This window comes from Triturus cristatus, chromosome 12 (genome assembly GCF_964204655.1).
Source record: "Triturus cristatus chromosome 12, aTriCri1.1, whole genome shotgun sequence".
In the NCBI taxonomy this organism is placed as follows: Eukaryota; Metazoa; Chordata; class Amphibia; order Caudata; family Salamandridae; genus Triturus; species Triturus cristatus.
In genome coordinates, this window is record NC_140595.1 from 122,618,120 (window position 1) to 122,639,348 (window position 21,229).

Consider the following 21,229-nt stretch of genomic DNA (forward strand, 5'->3'; position numbering starts at 1 on the left):
TGAGCCCTGCATGGTCACAATGTCAAATGCCCTTGAGGGCTCTTAAGCCTTTATCTCCTGGTCATCTATTTTCTGTGTGCCTGGGGATGAACTGGGTGGTCGTGTACTGGATCCTAGTGCTGCCCTGTAGGGTTTGGAGCCTTGTCTTTGCCCACCCATCTTGTTGTTGGAATGACCCTCAACTTATTGAATCATTCAGGGAGCCCTCTCCACAATCTCACTTTCTTACCGCTTTTCTTTGCAGTGTTTCTCATGGTGATGGCCGATCCAGACTCCCTTGCCATGGAGCCCAGGTTGGCGATGCGGGCAAGCCCTTACTCAATTGTGAGGAGGCCCAGTGGGTGAGCATTGTTGGGGTTTATCCTTGCTGTGGTTAGTACCCTATGTAGAAAAATTCTGTTTCACAGTGCCCCCACCCAAAGCTGGGGTCTTGTCCCAATGCTCTGCTTCTCCCAACCTGGCACCCGCAACGGTGTAGGAAAAGTCTCTGTTCAACTCAAAGTCCTACGCAGGTCCCTTCTTACCACGTGCTTTGCCGGCTCTATGGTGATGTATCCACTGTATTTCCTGTCCCCACAGGACCTCAACCTGTTTGTGTCACCACAGGGACAACAAAGACGGTGCGGTCAAGTCACGAATCTGCCACTCCTCTCCCCTGGCTCTCACCAAGTTTCCAGTAGTCGACAAGGCCACTGCATGACCATAGCTGTTGCTGGTCTTAAAATCCCTTCTAGGGGCCTGATGGGCTGCAGTATGCAGCCCAGATGTTCTGCACCACTTCTAATCCACTGCTGTGCTGCTCCCAGGGCATCCGCACTGGCAGTTGCGCATACCCCCTCCACGGCAAGCAGAAGGTTCCACAAGGGCTGTCTTCTCACTACGCTGGGTGCAGGGCCCTGCCATTTCCTCCTGGCCACCAGGTGTTGCAGGCTTTCCCGCATGGGTGGTTTCCGGTGGATTTTCAAAGACTGGCGGCGGGCTGAGAAGCACGGCATCGTACTGGAGCCCATAATGAAGAACTTTTAATACATGGAGAGTCACCTATCAAAGTGAACATGAGATAATTTAATTTGGATTACGACATACAGTTTGAGGATTCGATGCTTCTAAGCAATTGTGGACTACTAATAGAAAGTGTGGGAGAAACTGAGGATTTTCTCTGATTACTACTGGTTTCGGAAGGGAGACTACATATTGGCGTTAAGTACAAAATATAGTGATCCAGTTACGCCAGTGATCACCATAAGATTGGAGGATTCTAGTAACTAATAAATAAAGTACAACAGAGGGACCCTGAATAAATAGATAAGCGAGGAAGGGCTCAGGGAAAATAACAATAGAAAAAACAAAACTTCCTACACTATATCACTTGAGTAGAAGACAATATGTCCATACAATGAAATGATACCCACAGCAAACGGTATGTAAAACTGTATTATTTCATTTATTGATTATTTTTATCATTTTTTTATATATTTAAATCATTTTTTTGATCAATTTTTGTGTAATAGTATATACAATATGGTTTACATCAAACTGTAGAAGCACAATTTGTAATTAATTGTACAACCATTATACAAATGACAAAACATATATACCATATATAGACGCACAATAGAAGACAATAAATCTGTAACAATTAACAGTTAAAAATCATTGGTTGTAGATTATGACCATAGGACCAACGCCTACGCGCGTTTCGGAGCTCAAATGTGATCTTAACCGGCTCCTTCTTCAGGGCGTGTAACTGTGGTCTTTCAGAAGAGAAAAAAGGCTTCAAGAACTAGTTTGATGTTCAATACTCTTATGCAACAGTTATACAGAAATCTTTTTTACAGCCGTAGATCTGTGGGTACAAAGAATCAAAATGAGTGATTGGGAATTTATTTAACTACCTTTACATTTATTTAAGGCTAAAATGGAGCAGGAGTCATAGAAAGAGAAAAGAATACAGACCACAATTTATATCTGTGTTGATACAAGCACCCAAAGATAGAGGTTGATATGTGTAATAGTCCCAAATCACCTAAACTAAGAGAAGATGAAACTAGAGAATAGATAGACGAAAAAATTTTTTTTGAGTAATGAATAATAATCTCAACATACTTGCCAGTGGCAGATTCTTATATATAGGGGAACCAATACGGACAATCCTAAATCTTTAGCTAAGATATTTAACCCTATGGAGGGAAAGAAACAATGACTAAAATTAATAATGATGGCATAATGGGCTCCCAGAAAAGTGCCAATTAGTGCTTGCCACGAGAGTACAAGGCGTGGAGGAGTTCATTCTAAGTTGGGAGTTCTTTTACAATTGAAAGCTGTACCTTCTGGGGAAAATATAATTATATTCAATTATTTATCCCGATAGAGAGGGATTTACACTTCCCGTTTGATGCCAATATTATTTCTCGCAATGCACCGGTCAGATATGTTTAGTAACTTATCAACTGCCTTAAAGGCTACACAAAGTTCAATTTCAGAGAAGATAATGGGGAAGCGCGTCCTAAAAAGTAATGTGGATGAATGCACGGTTTAATTAAGTGCAGACAGACTGGTTACCTGTTCTCTTTCTTAGTGCAGTATATGCGAACGACTGAAAATCTCAAGTGTGGTTCTGGTCGGTCATGTAATGCTCCAGGCACGAAAACATCAGTCTAAAATAAATTTATAATGGGGTTGACTGAAATGACGGCATGAGGAAAATACTGTCATTGTTATAGGAACAGACAAGAAATGATAATAATCAGAGGAGCCTCTTACCGGGCAGTAGGGCCGAAGCTTGTCAGGAATTGCCACGTACTTGTTTAAAGTCTGGGTTTCAGATTTGTTGGTTCGTCCATAAAGTGACGAAAGGTCGCTAAGCGTATCCGATTTAGAGTATAATTGCCAATGCTCAAGCAGTACTTCTGTAAGAGAATAAACCGGCGTTTAGAAACAATTACTTAACTGAGCCTGCAATAGTTGATTCCAGCTAAGGTTCGGGAAGGATGCCATAGCTTGCGCTCTTCGTCATTAGCAGGTGATACCTGGCGTTTCCCTTATAAGGAAAGTCAGGAAGTGGTGATTACATAGTGGACACTGAGGTCGGACTACAAATGAGACGGGAACGCGGCCTGACAATGCGTTCACTATGTAATCACCACTTCCTGACTTTCCTTATAAGGGAAACGCCAGGTATCACCTGCTAATGACGAAGAGCGCAAGCTATGGCATCCTTCCCGAACCTTAGCTGATCGGAACGGTAAGAATTACATGTAGCTCCGATTTCTCTATCCCCACGTCCTTTTATCCGTGTAGAAGACTGGAATCAACTATTGCAGGCTCAGTTAAGTAATTGTTTCTAAACGCCGGTTTATTCTCTTACAGAAGTACTGCTTGAGCATTGGCAATTATACTCTAAATCGGATACGCTTAGCGACCTTTCGTCACTTTATGGACGAACCAACAAATCTGAAACCCAGACTTTAAACAAGTACGTGGCAATTCCTGACAAGGTTCGGCCCTACTGCCCGGTAAGAGGCTCCTCTGATTATTATCATTTCTTGTCTGTTCCTATAACAATGACAGTATTTTCCTCATGCCGTCATTTCAGTCAACCCCATTATAAATTTATTTTAGACTGACGTTTTCGTGCCTGGAGCATTACATGACCGACCAGAACCACACTTGAGATTTTCAGTCGTTCGCATATACTGCACTAAGAAAGAGAACAGGTAACCAGTCTGTCTGCACTTAATTAAACCGTGCATTCATCCACATTACTTTTTAGGACGCGCTTCCCCATTATCTTCTCTGAAATTGAACTTTGTGTAGCCTTTAAGGCAGTTGATAAGTTACTAAACATATCTGACCGGTGCATTGCGAGAAATAATATTGGCATCAAACGGGAAGTGTAAATCCCTCTCTATCGGGATAAATAATTGAATATAATTATATTTTCCCCAGAAGGTACAGCTTTCAATTGTAAAAGAACTCCCAACTTAGAATGAACTCCTCCACGCCTTGTACTCTCGTGGCAAGCACTAATTGGCACTTTTCTGGGAGCCCATTATGCCATCATTATTAATTTTAGTCATTGTTTCTTTCCCTCCATAGGGTTAAATATCTTAGCTAAAGATTTAGGATTGTCCGTATTGGTTCCCCTATATATAAGAATCTGCCACTGGCAAGTATGTTGAGATTATTATTCATTACTCAAAAAAAAAATTTTCGTCTATCTATTCTCTAGTTTCATCTTCTCTTAGTTTAGGTGATTTGGGACTATTACACATATCAACCTCTATCTTTGGGTGCTTGTATCAACACAGATATAAATTGTGGTCTGTATTCTTTTCTCTTTCTATGACTCCTGCTCCATTTTAGCCTTAAATAAATGTAAAGGTAGTTAAATAAATTCCCAATCACTCATTGTGATTCTTTGTACCCACAGATCTACGGCTGTAAAAAAGATTTCTGTATAACTGTTGCATAAGAGTATTGAACATCAAACTAGTTCTTGAAGCCTTTTTTCTCTTCTGAAAGACCACAGTTACACGCCCTGAAGAAGGAGCCGGTTAAGATCACATTTGAGCTCCGAAACGCGCGTAGGCGTTGGTCCTATGGTCATAATCTACAACCAATGATTTTTAACTGTTAATTGTTACAGATTTATTGTCTTCTATTGTGCGTCTATATATGGTATATATGTTTTGTCATTTGTATAATGGTTGTACAATTAATTACAAATTGTGCTTCTACAGTTTGATGTAAACCATATTGTATATACTATTACACAAAAATTGATCAAAAAAATGATTTAAATATATAAAAAAATGATAAAAATAATCAATAAATGAAATAATACAGTTTTACATACCGTTTGCTGTGGGTATCATTTCATTGTATGGACATATTGTCTTCTACTCAAGTGATATAGTGTAGGAAGTTTTGTTTTTTCTATTGTTTTTTCTATAGGATTCTAGTAACTGCCTGAGGAAGCCCCATAGGGGCGAAACGCGTTGGTTGTATTTTTTGCTGCTTTGTTCGATCATCTTACGCCATGAATGATTCAAGAATCCATTAAAAGGAACATATCTCACATTACCGAAGAGTCTGGATTGAGTCACCTGCCTCTCTGTGTGCTCTAAAGTATATTTTATTTGTGTGGCCCTGTGGCAGTGGACCAGTGAGATAGGCAACATTGACCTAGAAGTATATCTACAGTGTGTGTATAGTAAGGTAGTGCAGCCTTTATTCCTTACTGCCTATTTTTCTGTTTTTTTGTGTTTCCCGCATTGGTGGGCCTCGGCCACCGGTCTTTAGAAAGGCAATCCTTAAGACGTTGGCAAGTTTTTTTTCCTGCGCTTGAGTGAGTCTTCAGGCACAGCCCTACTCTCCAGATGACCCTCGGGTGATTGAGCTACGTCTCTTGGGGTCAGCACCACAGGATTCCGTAGCATATAGACGGCTGGAGCGGGGCTGCTTAATAACAGATCTGATTGGCTATGTTGCCTTGTCCATGCAATGAGTGTGAACTGTTAAATAGATTTTCTATCTTAGATTGAAGGCGTTTGAAAGGCTGCCTGGGCAAGTCGCGCATCGTGCCATGAAAGTTGTGTATCTAGGCATATCCAATTGGCATACTAACTCTTAAATGGACTGTTGCGTTTCAAGCAGTTTCCCAGAATTCCTTTTCGTGTGGTATAAAGTGAAGCAAGTTGGAAGATACATGCTTGGCTTACATTCCTTGCAGAGTATGAACCCTGCATTTGCAGTATGGTTTACTCTTCTTCTTTGCTGCAGAAATTAGTTCTGCCAAGTGTCTATCCATTAGCCATGCAACCACCTCCGTGACAGAAGAAATGGAGGCAACTGCTTCTACAGCAGAGAGGCCAACGATAACCACCAACTCAAAGTCAAGGAAGGACATCAGTCTTTGATTGATACTCTGAGAATAGACAACATATGCTTTGTACGTTGCCAAATGGATCAGGTGGATAACAAACTTCTTGAACAGAAAACGTTCAAGCTTTGCGAGTCTACCATATGGTTGAAGGCGCTGGTCAAGTTTATCAACTCCATGCGTACATGTGATAATCAAGAATGCAGTTGGGCTTGTGTACTTCTGCAACTGACCCCAAACTGTGATGAGAAGTTCTCCCATCTTGAATGGTATCAATCAATCAGGGTACTTATAGAGCGAGAATAATCACCTGTTAGGGTCTCAAGGCACTAGGTAGTGAGCACATGTACTTCTCAACTGTCTGAGGCCATCACAGCTAGCAGTTTATTGCAGTGCACTGCAATGACCATCTTGAACCTTTTTTTTCAAACAAGCTTTATATGGAATCCTTTGTGGTAAATTAGAATTGTCCCATAAAACCAGTGTCAACACTGTACAGCTTTCTGTACAACTGTAAAGGTGTGTATTTGTGTGTGTGTGTGTATTTGTGTGTGTGGGTGGGTGTGTGTGTGTGTGTGTGTGTGTGTGTGCATTTATATTTATTATTCCCCCTGCAGTACATTGTGAAAAAAAACCTCCACTCCCTCCAATGCACTACTGTTTCATCCTATAACTCTCTCAATATAGCCTCTACGACCACTCTGTGACTCATCGCAAACCTCATTCTAGGACTATCATCTGCCTAAGATCCTTTCTCGACTCACCCCAAACCTAAGTCTTCTGCTGTGATCTCCCATAAAACCCTATGTACACTCGTCCTTTCTATGTCCCTCCTTGACCCACCCCAAACCTCATTTTACTAATATGATCCCAAAGTAACACTTCCTAAACTCTTACTTCCTGTATACCTACTTTGACTCATCCCAAACCTCATCTAACTAATATGTTCTCCCAAACAACTTGTATTTCCCAGACTTATCCACTCCTAATCCTTTTGTTCTGGAGTAGCATGCTACTCGCCGAAAAGCGATTCAACACCTCGTCGGGGGTAGTAAACGCTATACAAATACAATTATAAAAATATCAAAATTCACAGAGGCTTTCTCTGACCATCTAGAATAATGAGGATGAGTTATTTTATAATGGTTGGCATAACTCTGAAGGAAGGAAGTTTTAGGATTCAGGGATGGGAAGTCTGTAGTGGTAGTTTTTTAGGTCTCGGCTGGTGTTGGAGCGCATGCGCTCCTCGCCTCAAGACTTATAGTAATCAGCTTAGTTTGGGAGAAGGGGACTCGAGGCGCGCTCCTCATTTTCATTGGGTAGCGTCAGCATTTATGTTAAACGCTGGCTTCCCATTGAAAAGGAGGGTTTTAAGTTGCCTCCCTTTGGCTTTTTTGGACGGCCCACTAAGACGGGCTCTCCTGCTTTCCTTCTGGCATAAAAGGTTTCTCATCTTAATGGGGCCATGTGTTTAAACTTATGGCCCCATAAAGACAATAGATCCTCTTTCGGGACCGCTCCGCCCAGTTAAAGATGTCCCCATAGATGTGACAATGCTAGGCTAATGGTTTGTGTGTAAGTGATGAAGTTCGATACATTTGTAGCCGGACATTTTGTAAGTACATTATTGAATTGAAGAGTATGAACCAAAATTTGATTAAAATATCTATGAGCACTTTAGGAATCCAAACGGATCCTTAAAAATAAACTCTCCACAATATTCAGACACCTTGCCTCGCCGCAATACTGTGTCTCCTTTGTTTTCAGCAGTAGTCCCGTAGGAAGTGCTTGGGAGAGTTTGCGCCTCCACCGTCTAAGTCTCTGAACACCCATATGCCAGCTTCTCTTGAGCTGACACATATTCTTGATAAATGTGGAGACTTCAGCAGTGTGCAGCGTGCTGTCTTTGGTGGGAACACCTGCTGTGTACAAGAATCTGGTGCCTTTCACCCGTTCTTGGAATTGGTTTACCATGCAGTTCATGGTGGTTTCAAGACACACACCCTTAGGTTTTTTGGAGTGTGTTTTTGTAATACGTTTTTTGTTTGTTTTCACAAGCCCCAAATTATTTTTATTTTGATGGAGTCCTTGAAAAACCAAACAATGTAAACTTCTGCCCGAGCCGTCATGCTATGTCCTGTTGGCATTGTGCAGTTTCTCTGAAAGTGCTCCCGCTGTGATTGTAAGCACTTAAGCCCCCAAAAATGGCTGCTGTACTTGTAGCAAACATTAAGTTCAGAGGGCAGGCTGTCTTAGACGTGCCTTCGCACCCCAACAGTTTGGCACCAAACATTAAATCAGTCTTACTACGGGTTGTTATCAATCGAAAGGATACACGGCGGTGCCATGTTGTCAGGACTCCAAACTGTGACCTTGGCTATTGGTACAAGTAAACGTGCCAAAAATGTAAGAACTTTTGGACGATGAAAGTGTCAATCTGAAAGAAACACGTTAGTTAGATTCCTCACCTTAGAATATCCCCAGGCGTCAGGCTGGATCCGGAAAGATTTTATATCAGCAATACCCCTTGCGCGTCGCTGGGCGTCGTCTACGGCTCCGCGTCCGTCGTCGGCGTCGTGTGCGGGAATGACATCGTCGGAGTACTTAGACGCCGCCCTCTCGCGCTGACGTCGGTTCTTCTTTTTTCCGCGCCAGACAGCGCCGATCCAGGAAGAGCTTACCCCTTTAGTCACTTTTTGACAAAACTTTTTTTTGGACTCTTTTGTCTACTCGACTCGAACTGGTGCTGGTAGGATGCCTGGTTTTAAAGCCTGTGACTCCTGTCACCGACTGATGTCGGTAATGGACCACCATCGCCGGTGCCTTTACTGCCTGGGGGCTGACCACGATGCAGAGTCGTGCCTTGACTGCCAGGCCTTGACCTCGAAGGCTAGGCGGGGGCGGTCCCGCAAGCTTCGAGCTCCGACACTCAGCTCTGCGCCGTTCAAGGTCCCGGTCCAGGAGGAGGTCGAAGGACCGATCGCGGAGCCGCAGCCATCATCACTGCTCGTCGGGTTCAAAGTCTTCGGGTAAGTCGAAGCACGGTAAGAAGTCCAAGAGACAACAGTGCTCTTCGGACTCCCCTCGCCGGTCGCGCGACTCGGTCAAGGGCCAGGGTGGTACCACCCCTGCGGCTCCGTCGGAGCCGCGTCTGTCCCCATACCCGCCGGTCCCTGGGACTGACGCGACTCCGGCGGAGATCAATGCCTTCCTCTCGGCCATGAGGGGCCTGGCTCTGCCGTTGACGCCTGCCGGCACGCCTTCGGGCCCCGTGGGCTCGACTGGGCGGCCTAGCGAGCCGGCAGCTGCAGTGCGGCGCCGTCGTCGACTTCGGTCCTGACGCCGCAGGTCCCCAAGGGATCCAGGCCTGGATCTCTGTGGGTGCCAGTTGACCTCACAACGCCTCCTCCGCCGGCGCCGACACCGGTTCCACCTCCGGCACCGTCTCCAGACGACGCCGTTCACCGGTTCAGACCTGGACCGGTTTGGCGCCGCATCTGACGCCAATGGAGGACCATTTCATCTACCGTCCGGCTCCAGTTATTCCCCCTGTTTATCAGGAATCGGATGACGGGGTGACTGGGAGGGGTCTGAGGACCCTATGGCCCTGCAGGCCAACTTATCACAGGACTGGGCAGATGAGCTGGGGGATGCCAGTGGTCTGGACACCTCCCCGGACACTGGCTTCATCTCTCCGCCGACTGTGGCTTCGGAGGAAGGTGTTGCATTTTCAGTGGTGCTGCGCAAGGTGGCCGAAGCCCTTGGGCTGGAGTTGCCTGCTGTGGCCGTGAGGACTAACCGCCTCACTGAAGTGCTTCAACCGTCAGCAAGCTCCTCGGAGCCTCTGCTACAGTTCAATGAGGCGCTAGTGGACGTTCTGAAGGGCACCTGGTCCAAGCCCTCCACAGTACCTCCTGTGGATCGGAACGTGGCCCGGCGCCACCGCCCTGCACCGGGCGACCCCACTTTTCTGTCCCAACACCCCACGCCCGAGAGTCTGGTTATTCAGGCCTCTACTTCCCAGTCCTCCTTCCCGTCCGCTCCTCCGGATCGGGAATCCAAGAGGCTAGAACAGTTCGGTAAGAAGCTGTTCTCTTCCCTTAGATTGGGACTGCGGTCCTTGAACACCACTTGCCTCTTGGACCGTTACTCTCACTCTCTGTGGGATACGGTGGAGGACGTGCTGCCCCAGTGTCCGGAGGAGGCCCGGACACGGCTCGCCCAGGCTCTTGCCGACGGGCGGGATGCAGCGCGACATGCTATACGATGTGGACTAGACACTACGGACTCGCTGGGTAGGGTGATGTCAACCACAGTGGCGCTCCGCCGCCACGCCTGGCTGCGGTCCACCTCTTTCTCAGGGGATGTCCAGAGCACCCTCATGGATATGCGTTTTGATGGCACTCGCCTTTTTGGCAACAAGGCGGATAGTGCGCTGGTGCGCTTCAAGTCCTTGGGCGTCTCTGCCCTGCGTCCGCAAACTTCCGCCGTTCGTGGCCAAGGAAGGGGCGCCCCCTCACGTCCGCCTAGCCACCAGCCGCACAACCAACTGGCACGCTGTCGCGGATGTGGTTTCCGCCGAGGCGGTACCGGGGGACAACGTGCCGGTCAGTCCACATCCACCCCGGCAGCATCCGCCTCAAAGCCCTCCTAGTCCGAGCTTTCAGGCCCATTCCACGCCAGTGGGAGGCAGAGTTCGCCATCACCTGCTCCACTGGCGTTCCATCACGTCGGACAGGTGGGTGCTGCAAATCGTCCGAAGGGGCTACTCCCTCCCCTTTGAGACAACCCCTCCAGCCATGCCACAGCAGTACCACCGTATGTCGGGGGATCACTTGAATCTTCTGTGGGAGGAAGTTACGGACCTCTTGGACAAAGAGGCCGTCGAGCACGTTCCTGGACCAGAACTAGGTCGTGGTTGCTATTCCCACTACTCTCTGGTTCCCAAAAAGACCTCAGGAGCGTCAACGCCTTCTTCCGGAAGGAGAGGTTCAAGATGCTTACCCTAGTTCAGGTTCTGACTGCTCTGGATCCAGGAGACTGGATGGTAGCGTTGGACTTGCAAGACGCTTATTTTCATATCCCCGTCCTGCCGACCCACCGGCGTTACCTGCAGTTCACGGTGGGTCAGGAGCATTTTCAGTTCACTGTGCTCCCTTTCGGCCTCACCAGTGCCCCTCGGGTGTTCACGAAAGTGATGGCGGTGGTCGCAGCTCATCTGCGCACATCAGGGGTTCCAGTCTTCCCCTATCTCGACGACTGGCTGTTGAAGGCGGGCTCGCCCCAGCAAGTCGTCTTCCATCTCCAGACTACGGCCGACCTCCTGCATTTGCTGGGGTTCTCCATCAATGTGCTGAAGTCGCATCTGAGTCCTTCCCAGAAGCTCCTCTTCATTGGAGCGGTACTGGACTCGGCGCAGTTCCGGGCTTATCCTCCGGAACAGCGGGTCCGGGATATTCAGGCTCTGATTCCCATCTTTCAGCCTCTATCCCGGGTATCGGTCAGGTTGGTGCTGCGGCTTCTGGGTCAGATGGCCTCCTGAATCCTGTTAGTGCATCACACCAGGTGGCGAATGCAGGCTCTGCAGTGGGACCTGAAGTTTCAGTGGGCCCAGCATCGAGGCAACCTGTCCGACCATGTCTTGATCTCGGAGGGCACTGCAAAGCAGTTGCAGTGGTGGTTCACGGACCGCGATTGGGTCCGCGGCAGATCCCTCTCCCTACCCCAACCGGAGCACGTAGTAGTGACGGATGCGTCCCTCCTGGGATGGGTGGGCCACATGGGGGAGGCGGAGATCAGAGGACTCTGGTCTCCGGCGGAGTCTCGACTCCATATCAACCTTTTGGAGCTGAGAGCGATCCAACTTGCACTGAAGGCATTCCTTGCTGTTGTCCGGGGAAGTGTGGTGCAGGTGTTCACGGACAACACCACCGCCATGTGGTATTGCAACAAACAGGGCGGGGTGGGGTCGTGGACCCTTTGTCAGGAGGCTCTGCGCCTCTGGACATGGCTTGAACATCAAGGCATCACCCTGGTGGTTCAACATCTGGCGGGCTCTCTGAACGCCAGAGCCGACAAACTCAGCCGCCGGTACATGATGGATTACGAATGGCGTCTAAACTCGGACGTGGCGCAAGGCCTCTTTCGGCAGTGGGGAGAGCCTTGGTTAGATCTATTCGCCACCGAAGAGAACGCGCAATGTCAGCAGTTCTGAGCGTTGGAGTTTCCAAGGCGGCACTCGCTCGGGGACGCCTTTCGTCGCGATTGGAGTTGCGCTCTGTTGTACGCCTTTCTGCCTATACCACTTCTGCCCAGAGTGCTGAAGAAGATCAGGCGCGACCGGGCCCAAGTCATCTTGGTGGCTCCGGATTGGGCACGAAGGTACTGGTATCCCGAGCTACTCAGTCTGTCAATCGATCCCCCGATACGACTGCCTCTTCAGGAGGACCTTCTGTCGCAGCAGCAGGGGACGGTCCTCCACCCCAACCTGTCCAGTCTCCACGTCCATGCGTGGAGATTGAGCGGCAACAGATGATGCCATTTGACTTGCCTCCTGAAGTCTGCGATGTGATTCTGGCAGCCAGGCGTCTCTCCACAAAAACGGTATACGCCTGCAGGTAGAACAAATTTGTGGCATGGTGCACAGCAAAGGCTGTGGATCCCCTTTTCGCCCCTCTTTCTGAGGTTCTCCTCTTTCTTCTTACCATGGCCCAGCAGGGTTCTGCTCTGGGCACCGTAAAAGGTTATCTTTCTGCTATCTCTGCCTTCTTACGGCTTCCTGATCAGCCTTCTCTTTTCAAATCCCCTGTTGTTTCTCTTTTCTTCAAGGGCATTACTCACATGTTTCCTCCTGTCCCCTTCGTAATGCCTCAGTGGTATTTGAAACTGGTCTTGACATTTCTGATGTTCGCTCCCTTTGAGCCTCTTCATAATTGTCCCCTTCGTCTTCTGACTCTCAAGACTGCTTTCCTTGTAGCTATCACCTCGGCTAGACGGGTGAGTGAGCTCCAGGCTCTATCTTCTAAGCCTCCTTTTCTTTCTGTCCATCCGGACAAGGTTGTCCTCCGGACTCGTCCTTCCTTTCTTCCGAAAGTGGTGACTCCCTTTCACATCGGGCAAACTGTCACGTTGCCCACCTCCTTTCCGCCTCCGCATCCTTCGAAAGAGAAAGAGAGGCTCCACCGCCTGGACCCAAAACGGGCGCTGTCCTTTTATTTGGATCGCACCAAACAGTTCCGGGTGGACGACCAACTCTTTGTTGGATACGTGGGTGCTAAGAAGGGGCAGGCAGTACACAAGCGAACCATCTCGCGGTGGTTTTATTGTGTATAAAAGCTTGTTACTCCTTGGCTAAAAAGGACCCTCCTGTAGGGCTGAGAGCCCATTCCACCCGGGCCACAGCGGCGACTACTGCCCTGGGCCGAGGAGTCCACTTGCAGGACATCTGTCAGGCAGCAACGTGGGCCTCGCTGCACACGTTTGCCAAGCGTTATTGCCTGGACAGCCAAGTCCGGAGAGATGGCTTCTTTGGCCGTTCTGTTCTCCAGGACTTTCTGGTGTGATCTTGGTTCGCAGACCGACCACCGGGGTTGGTATTACTGGGGTATCTATTCTAAGGTGAGGAATCTAACTAACGTGTTGCTTTCAGATGAACAAGTTACTTACCTTCGGTAATAATGTATCTGTAAGAAACATTAGTTAGTTAGATTCCTCAACGACCCACCCACCCTCCCCATTCTGCGAACCGATATCTAGGGTTGAGGTCATTCCTTTCAGGGCCCTAGAATATTTTGGCACCAGTGTCTGTCTCTTGCATGGCTCTGCGTTCCTGGCGCGGAAAGCTATGTACAAGAACTGACGTTAGCGCGCGAAGGCAGCGTCTAAGTACTCTGACGACGTCATTGCGGCGCACGACGCCGACGACTGACGCGGAGCCGCAGACTACGCCTAGCGACGCGCAAGGGGTATTGCTGACAAATTGTACTTCACTGGTCAGATACGCCATGTAAGGCCCCAGAGTTAAGTAGAGTCAGCCTGGGTTCAGCAGACACAGCGCTTGGTTACGTGGGTTAATTAAAACTTGATTCTTCACTTAGTGATAATACGTGTGTTTATAGTCTGCATGAACTTTATGTCTGACGGGACTAATTGATGTTTCTTGTAGCTGATTCGGTTTGTGCTAGTTTGAATAAACAGTCTAAGGTTTGGAAGGTGCATATTCAAATGCAAATGTAAATGTTGTAGACTTGTTAAGCGCACAGCTACCCCAGCAACGGGGCGTCCCGGCGCTGTAGACCGCTGGGGAACCCGTCCTGGCTATCCCTGTGAGATGGTCCCTTTCTGGGTATCTCCAAGGTGAAACCAGGCATCCCCGGCGTCTGTGGGGGGCCGTTGTAGAGATGAGGCAAGCTTTATGCCCAGAGTTGCCGAGTGTGTTCCTGGTTAGAGTAGGTACCGAGGCGAGAATTATCAAGTCCGTTTTGACCCTGGTCCACGACCCTGCCGCGTCGGGAATTGAACCCTGGTCCCTGGCCGATTCTCTGCTTACTGGTCTGCGGCCTCTAACTAGTGAGCCACACCTCTCCACAATATTCAATATTCACCAGGCATTTAAGCATGCACTCTCTACTACTCACTCTCTACGACTCTCTCTACTACTCACTCTCTATGTCTCTTACTACTCACTCTCTACTACTCTCTCTACTAGTCTCTACTACTCACTCTCTACTACTCACTCTCTCTACTACCTCTCTACTCCTCTCTACTCTCTACTACTCACTCTACTACTCTCTCTCTACTACTGTCTACGACTCACTCTACTACTCACTCTCTACTACTCTTCTGCTCTCTACAACTCTCTACTACTCACTCTCTACTACTCTCTCTCTACTACCTCTCTACTACTCTCTACTACTCACTCTCTACTACTACTCTACTCTCTACTCACTCTCTACTACTCTCTACTACTGTCTACGACACACTCTACTACTCTCTCTCTCCTACTCTCTACTACTCACTCTCTACTAGTCTCTACTACTCACTCTCTACTAGTCTCTACTACTCACTCTCTACTACTCTCTACTACTCACTCTGTCTCTACTACTCACTCTATTACTCTTTACTACTTACTCTGTACTACTCACTCTCTACTACTCTCTACTCACTCTACTACTCTCTACTACTCACTCTACTACTCGCTCTACTACTCTCTTACTGCTTACTCTACTACTCTCTCTACTACTCTCTACTACTCACTCTGCTAGTCTCTACTACTCTACTACTCACTCTACTACTCACTCTCTACTACTCACTTACTACTTACTGTCTACTACTCTCTCTACCACTCACTCTACCACTCACTCTACTACTCACTCTACTACTCACTCTACTACTCACTCTACAGCTCTCTACTGCTCTCTACTGCTCTCTACTGCTCTCTACAGCTCTCTCTACAGCTCTCTACAGCTCTCTCTACAGCTCTCTCTACAGCTCTCTCTACAGCTCTCTCTACAGCTCTCTCTACAGCTCTCTCTACAGCTCTCTCTACAGCTCTCTCTACAGCTCTCTCTACAGCTCTCTCTACAGCTCTCTCTACAGCTCTCTCTACAGCTCTCTCTACAGCTCTCTCTACAGCTCTCTCTACAGCTCTCTCTACAGCTCTCTCTACTGCTCTCTCTACTGCTCTCTCTACAGCTCTCTCTATAGCTCTCTATAGCTCTCTACAGCTCACTCTCTACAGCTCGCTCTACAGCTCACTCTCTACAGCTCTCTCTACAGCTCTCTCTACAGCTCTCTCTACAGCTCTCTCTACAGCTCTCTCTACAGCTCTCTCTACAGCTCTCTCACTACTACTCTCTCACTACTACTCTCTCACTACTACTCTCTCACTACTACTCTCTCACTACTACTCTTTCACTACTACTCTTTCACTACTACTCTCTCACTACTACTCTCTCTCTACTCACTCTACTACTCTCTACTCACTCTACTACTCTCTACTACTCACTCTACTACTCTCTACTCACTCTACTACTCTCTACTACTCACTCTACTACTCTCTACTACTCACTCTACTACTCTACTACTCACTCTCTACTACTCTACTGCTCACTCTGTACTACTCTCTACTACCCACTTCTACCCTCTCTCCCTGCCTCTCTCTCTACTACTCTCTCCTCTCTGCCACTCTCTACCTCTCTACCACCCTCTACCTCTCTACCACCCTCTACCTCTCTCTACGCGCACACATATGCACACACACATATATATATATATATATATATATATATATATATATATATATTCACTGAAAAAACCATAGGTTTCACACATGTTATAGTTAGCGGAAATTTTACTGATAAAAAACCAATGAAATTGCCCCGTTATAGTTAGTGCAGGCAACTATAACTCACGCGACCGCAATCCTCTGCTGATGCTAATACTGTATTTAGACACTTATTTGCCCATGTCTTCTTCCATACATTTTTAGCTATACATATATGACAAATATTTTTTTTTCATAAAGACACATATGTCATCAGCAGAAGATTGCGGTCGCGTGAGTTATAGTTGCCTGCACTAACTATAACGGGGGAATTTCATTGGTTTTTTATCAGTAAAATTTCCGCTAACTATAACATGTGTGAAACCTATGGTTTTTTCAGTGAATTTGCAAGGTTTTTTAAATGCTAATTCCTAACTATAACGTGTGTGAAACCTATGGTTTTTTCAGTGAAATTGTACGGTTTTTTAAATGCTAAGTTACTTTACGCCATTCGTGGCGTGCGCGCCCACATAACGCAGTTCGTTCCGTGCGCGCACGGTGCGCTTCGCGCACCGTGCGCGCACAGTAAGCACGCGGTGCGCTTCGCGCACCGCGCGCCCACTTTACGCAGTTAGTGCCGTGCACGCACGGTGGGCACGCGGTGCGCTACGCGCACCGCGTGGCCACGTTACGCTAGATGGGCCATGTATACACGATGCACTTCGCGCACCATGCGCACATGGAGGACATATGATGCACTTCGTTTTGAAAGGTAATATTTTAATTTTTTCGTAATTTTTATAAGCCATGCACAAATGGTGCCCTTCGGGCACCATTTGCACACGGGGTGGACAGAGTGTGGATAATTTTTTATTTATTTTTTTAAATATTATAGTTTATCTCATTGTATTAAGCCATGCGCAATTGGTGGCCTGATGGCCACCAATTGCACACAGGGTGGGGAGAGTGTGGATAATTTCTTTTTTTTATATAATTTTTTACCGTACGCGTACGGTAAGCGTAATCGGCGAAATTAGCGAAAAAAAAAAATTCAGTTTTTGGCCTTGGGGGATCTTTGGGGACTCCCTCAACATGGCTATGTGTGTGGGAGCTGTCTAAACAGCCCCTTTACATGTTTTTGTGCTTTGTATTTTCATCATCACTCTCAGTGCGAGAGAGAAAATGGCGGCCGCCGCTTCCTGGTTTCGGCCGATTCGAATGTTTACTAAGATCTAAGAGCCAATCAGAATCGCGCTTGCGCACGCCGGCTTACGTGTACGGTAAGCGTACCGTAAGCGCACCGTAAGCTGGCTCAGATGTATATATTGATTTAAAGGCTATTTTCTCAGAATCTACTGAACAGATTTACACCAAACCTACAAAAGGCACTTCCTTGACCTGAGGACTACCTCTCTGCCAAATTTCAAGTAATTCTGTTCAGCCGTTCGGGCTGTAGCCCTGTCTAAAGGTCCTATGGAAAAATGCATGGGAAAAACGCGTTTTGGGACCCCCCTTTTATCTCAGCCCCCGCTTGACGAATCCCCCCGAGACTTTCAGGGTAGGAGCGTAGCGCCCCACCTATTTTGAAAAATTCGCGAGGATTCGTCGACCGGCGCCAAAGTTATTCAAAATAGAATGTTGCGGATTTCCTATGGAAACGTGGTCCTAACTATAACTACCTACTGGCGACCGCCAGTAGGTAATATATATATTCCAACACACACGCCTTAACGTTTCGATAAGGTCACTCGACCGCACCCCTCCTGTCCGGGCTGTGTCCTCGTTAGCTTTCACAAACAGTTACCTAATCTTGGGAATAAGCCGACGTGTTTCGAGGCTATGGCGCCTCTTCTTCCAGGGCTCATACGGAACATCACTGACGAGTCACCTGACTGCCAATACCACATCCTTTATTTAAGCAGTTGCCAATCACGGCGTACCAACATATCACGCTGTATTGTGGGGCTTTTAGTCTTTTAAGGGGATTCAAAAATATAACTTTGAGTAAGCTCCATGTCCATTCCTCAATAGTTCATTTATTTGTACACCTTTAGTAGGTGGGGAACTAATTGCGATTGCTTCAATTACCACAGGGTGCCATGCTGATGGATCCGACGTAGTTCAGGTCCTCAGCCTTCCCATATGTGCGCTTCCGCTGGGAATGGTGCTCCTTACGAGGCCCAGCCAGCCCTTCAAAGATACAATCCAACACACACGCCGTAACGTTTCGATACGGTCACTCGACCGCACCCCTCCCATCCGGGCTGTGTCCTTGTTAGCTTTCAGAAACAGTTCCCTGATCTTGAGAACAAGCCGACGCGTTTCGAGGCTATGGCGCCTCTTCTTCCAGGGCTCATGCGGAACATCACTGACGAGTCACCTGACTGCCAATACCACATCCTTTATTTAAGCAGTTGCCAATCACGGCGTACCAACATATCATGCTGCATTGTGGGGCTTATAGTCTTTTAAGGTGATTCAAAAATATAACTTTGAGTAAGCTCAGTGTCCATTCCTCAATAGTTCATTAGAGTTTCAATATTTTAAAAAAATGTTCTCCCGTTTACATTAAAAACATATAATGTAATTTAAAAAATAAAATATGTAAAAATAAATAGTTTAGAAAATCAGTATCAAAAAAATAAATATAACTATTATTACATTTAAAAATTGTCATTTAAGAAATCTTTGAAATTCACTGAAAAAACCATAGGTTTCAGACATGTTATAGTTGGCAATTAGCATTCAAAAAAACCTTTGACATTCACTGAAAAAAACATGGGTTTCAGACATGTTCTAGTTAGGAATTAGCATTTTTAAAAACCTTTAAAATTCACTGAAAAAACCATAGGTTTCAGGGGTGTTCTAGTTAGCTGGACATTTCACTCGTACAAAACTGAAATTCCTTCGTTATAGTTAGTTCTACTAACTATAACTCGCGCGCCCGCAATCCACTGCTGATGATGTCACATATTACATCATTCATGACATGGTCAGTGACATCACTGATGACATCTCAAATGACATCACTGGTTACATCATCCAGTGACTGTGTGTTTCTGTAAAGTTGTAAAGTGATGTAATTGTGACATCATCAACAGTGCATTGCGGGTGTGCGAGTTATAGTTTGTAGAACTAACTATAACGAAGGAATTACAATGGTTTTGTACTTGTGAAATGTCCAGCTAACTAGAACACCCCTGAAACCTGTGTTTTTTTCAGTTATTTTCTAAGGTTTTTTTAAATGCTAATTCCTAACTATAACATGTCTGAAACCTATGGCTTTTTCAGTGGAAAAAAAAAATACAATAAAAAAATATATATATATAATATGCATTTGTATATATATGTATGTGTATATATTTACATATATACATATATAAACATATATATACATCTGCATATCTATATAAATACAAGTATAAATGCATGCATACATATACATATATGCATGTTATGTACATGAAAGTTTGAAAAACACTATAAAAGCAAAGGTAAAAAGCCACCTAATTACAAACAGAATTGCTTTTACTTGAACGAGGCCGAGACCTATTGCATTTTCGATGCTTGTAGTTCTCATGGGATGGGTAGTCTACAGCGATACGGATATTAAGGGGTTTTGGATGGGCCAGTATATAGAGGTAATGAGGTTTGAAAGATGCATAGGGTAAAAAAGGGTTTTCTTGGGATCGAATGGTTAGTGTATTGGAGTAGCAAAGAGGTTTTAGGGTTCAAAGATGGGTAATGTATAGGGTAGTGGGGAAATTTGAAAGTATTGGGGTTTTAAAATTAATATCAATTAAAATGTTACAATTTAAGTTTAAAATGAAATGTAATTTATTAAAATGCATTAAAGTAATTCTATATACACAGATGGTATAATATATAAATTAAGCTTTATATACCAACATGCATAAAAAAAGGATTGAAAGTAATACCTACTTACCTGCCAAGTAAAGGACTGCAGACATAAAGCCATGTGAAAAGGTAGTGTTGATGTAATGACATGCATGTGACTGCGCTCCCGATGGAAAAAACTGCAAAGAAGCAACTGACATTTCCTCACACATTGAGATGAATCCCCTCTAGCTTTCTATGGCTAGAATGGTCTGTGAGTTTTGGTGACAGTGCAAGCTGCTCATTACTGTCCATCAACCCCATGCTCATTGCGCAGTCCAACAGAGAAAGAGAATTTGGAATTACACATACCAATGTGGAGATCTGTCTGAATGGTGTCTGTTAAACCTGGATCACGACTACTAATAACGTACTTCATTATTCATTCTACAGGTGTCCTGTTTAATGGAAACAGCAAAAATGTGAGTATTGTTTTGATTTTCATAATGGACAATTTTGCATTGCGTGGGATGCTTGGATTAAACCAGAAAGAACATCTAGCTATGATATTACTTCTGTGTTTTAGAATTGGTTGTTGCTCCCGCGGATGGTATTTACAGACTGCTTTATGACTATTTTCTGAGGTACATCTTAGCCAGTGCTTACTTTGTTAAAAAAAAAAAAAACACACACAAGTGCCAGGGCCATTGTCAGAAGGCCATGGCAGCTTGCACCACCCATTGCCCCTCCCAGCGCTCCAAAAGATGGTAACCAACACAACTACTAACCATCACACCCTAAAAGTGTGACAGTTTGACTATTCCAGGCCCAAAAAGCTAGAAGAATGGTTTGGGCGGCAGGTATTAGTCACTGTTAAGTATGTTTAATTAATAAACTACTATCATTGTGCTAATTTCTAAATTAGACAAACCGCACCACCACATAGCAGACTATCAAAAGTGCCAGTGTTGACAATTAAGTGCCGGTGCCGAGCACCGTAAACCACTGGCTCAAATTAAGCATTGATCTTAAACTTACAGTTTATTACCCACGTGTGTCTTTTCTTTTATAAGCTCTCTTAATTGACTGTGCTCATCATGGAACATTGGAGTTGTCCTGTCTTGTAGAAAAGTTAGTGTTCTTGAACTATGCCTTGAACTGTATTGTAGGAAAATAGTAGTCTTGAACTGTGCCTCAGGTACTCCCTTCAGATGTTGCAATCTTGTGTGAAATCATGGTTCCCT

At 45.9% G+C, this 21,229-nt stretch overlaps 1 protein-coding gene across 1 annotated transcript in view; it reads left to right on the forward strand.

The window, feature by feature from the left end:
- The first annotated feature begins 250 nt into the window (after positions 1-250).
- Positions 251-21,229, forward strand: part of TDRD10 (tudor domain containing 10) — a 404,866-nt gene continuing 383,887 nt past the window's right edge. Inside the window, exons 1-2 of the mRNA XM_085637994.1 lie at positions 251-341; positions 20,439-20,467. Coding sequence (XP_085494120.1) covers positions 20,451-20,467 — 17 coding nt within the window. The 5' untranslated portion in view covers positions 251-341; positions 20,439-20,450. The remainder of the gene's footprint in view (positions 342-20,438; positions 20,468-21,229) is intronic.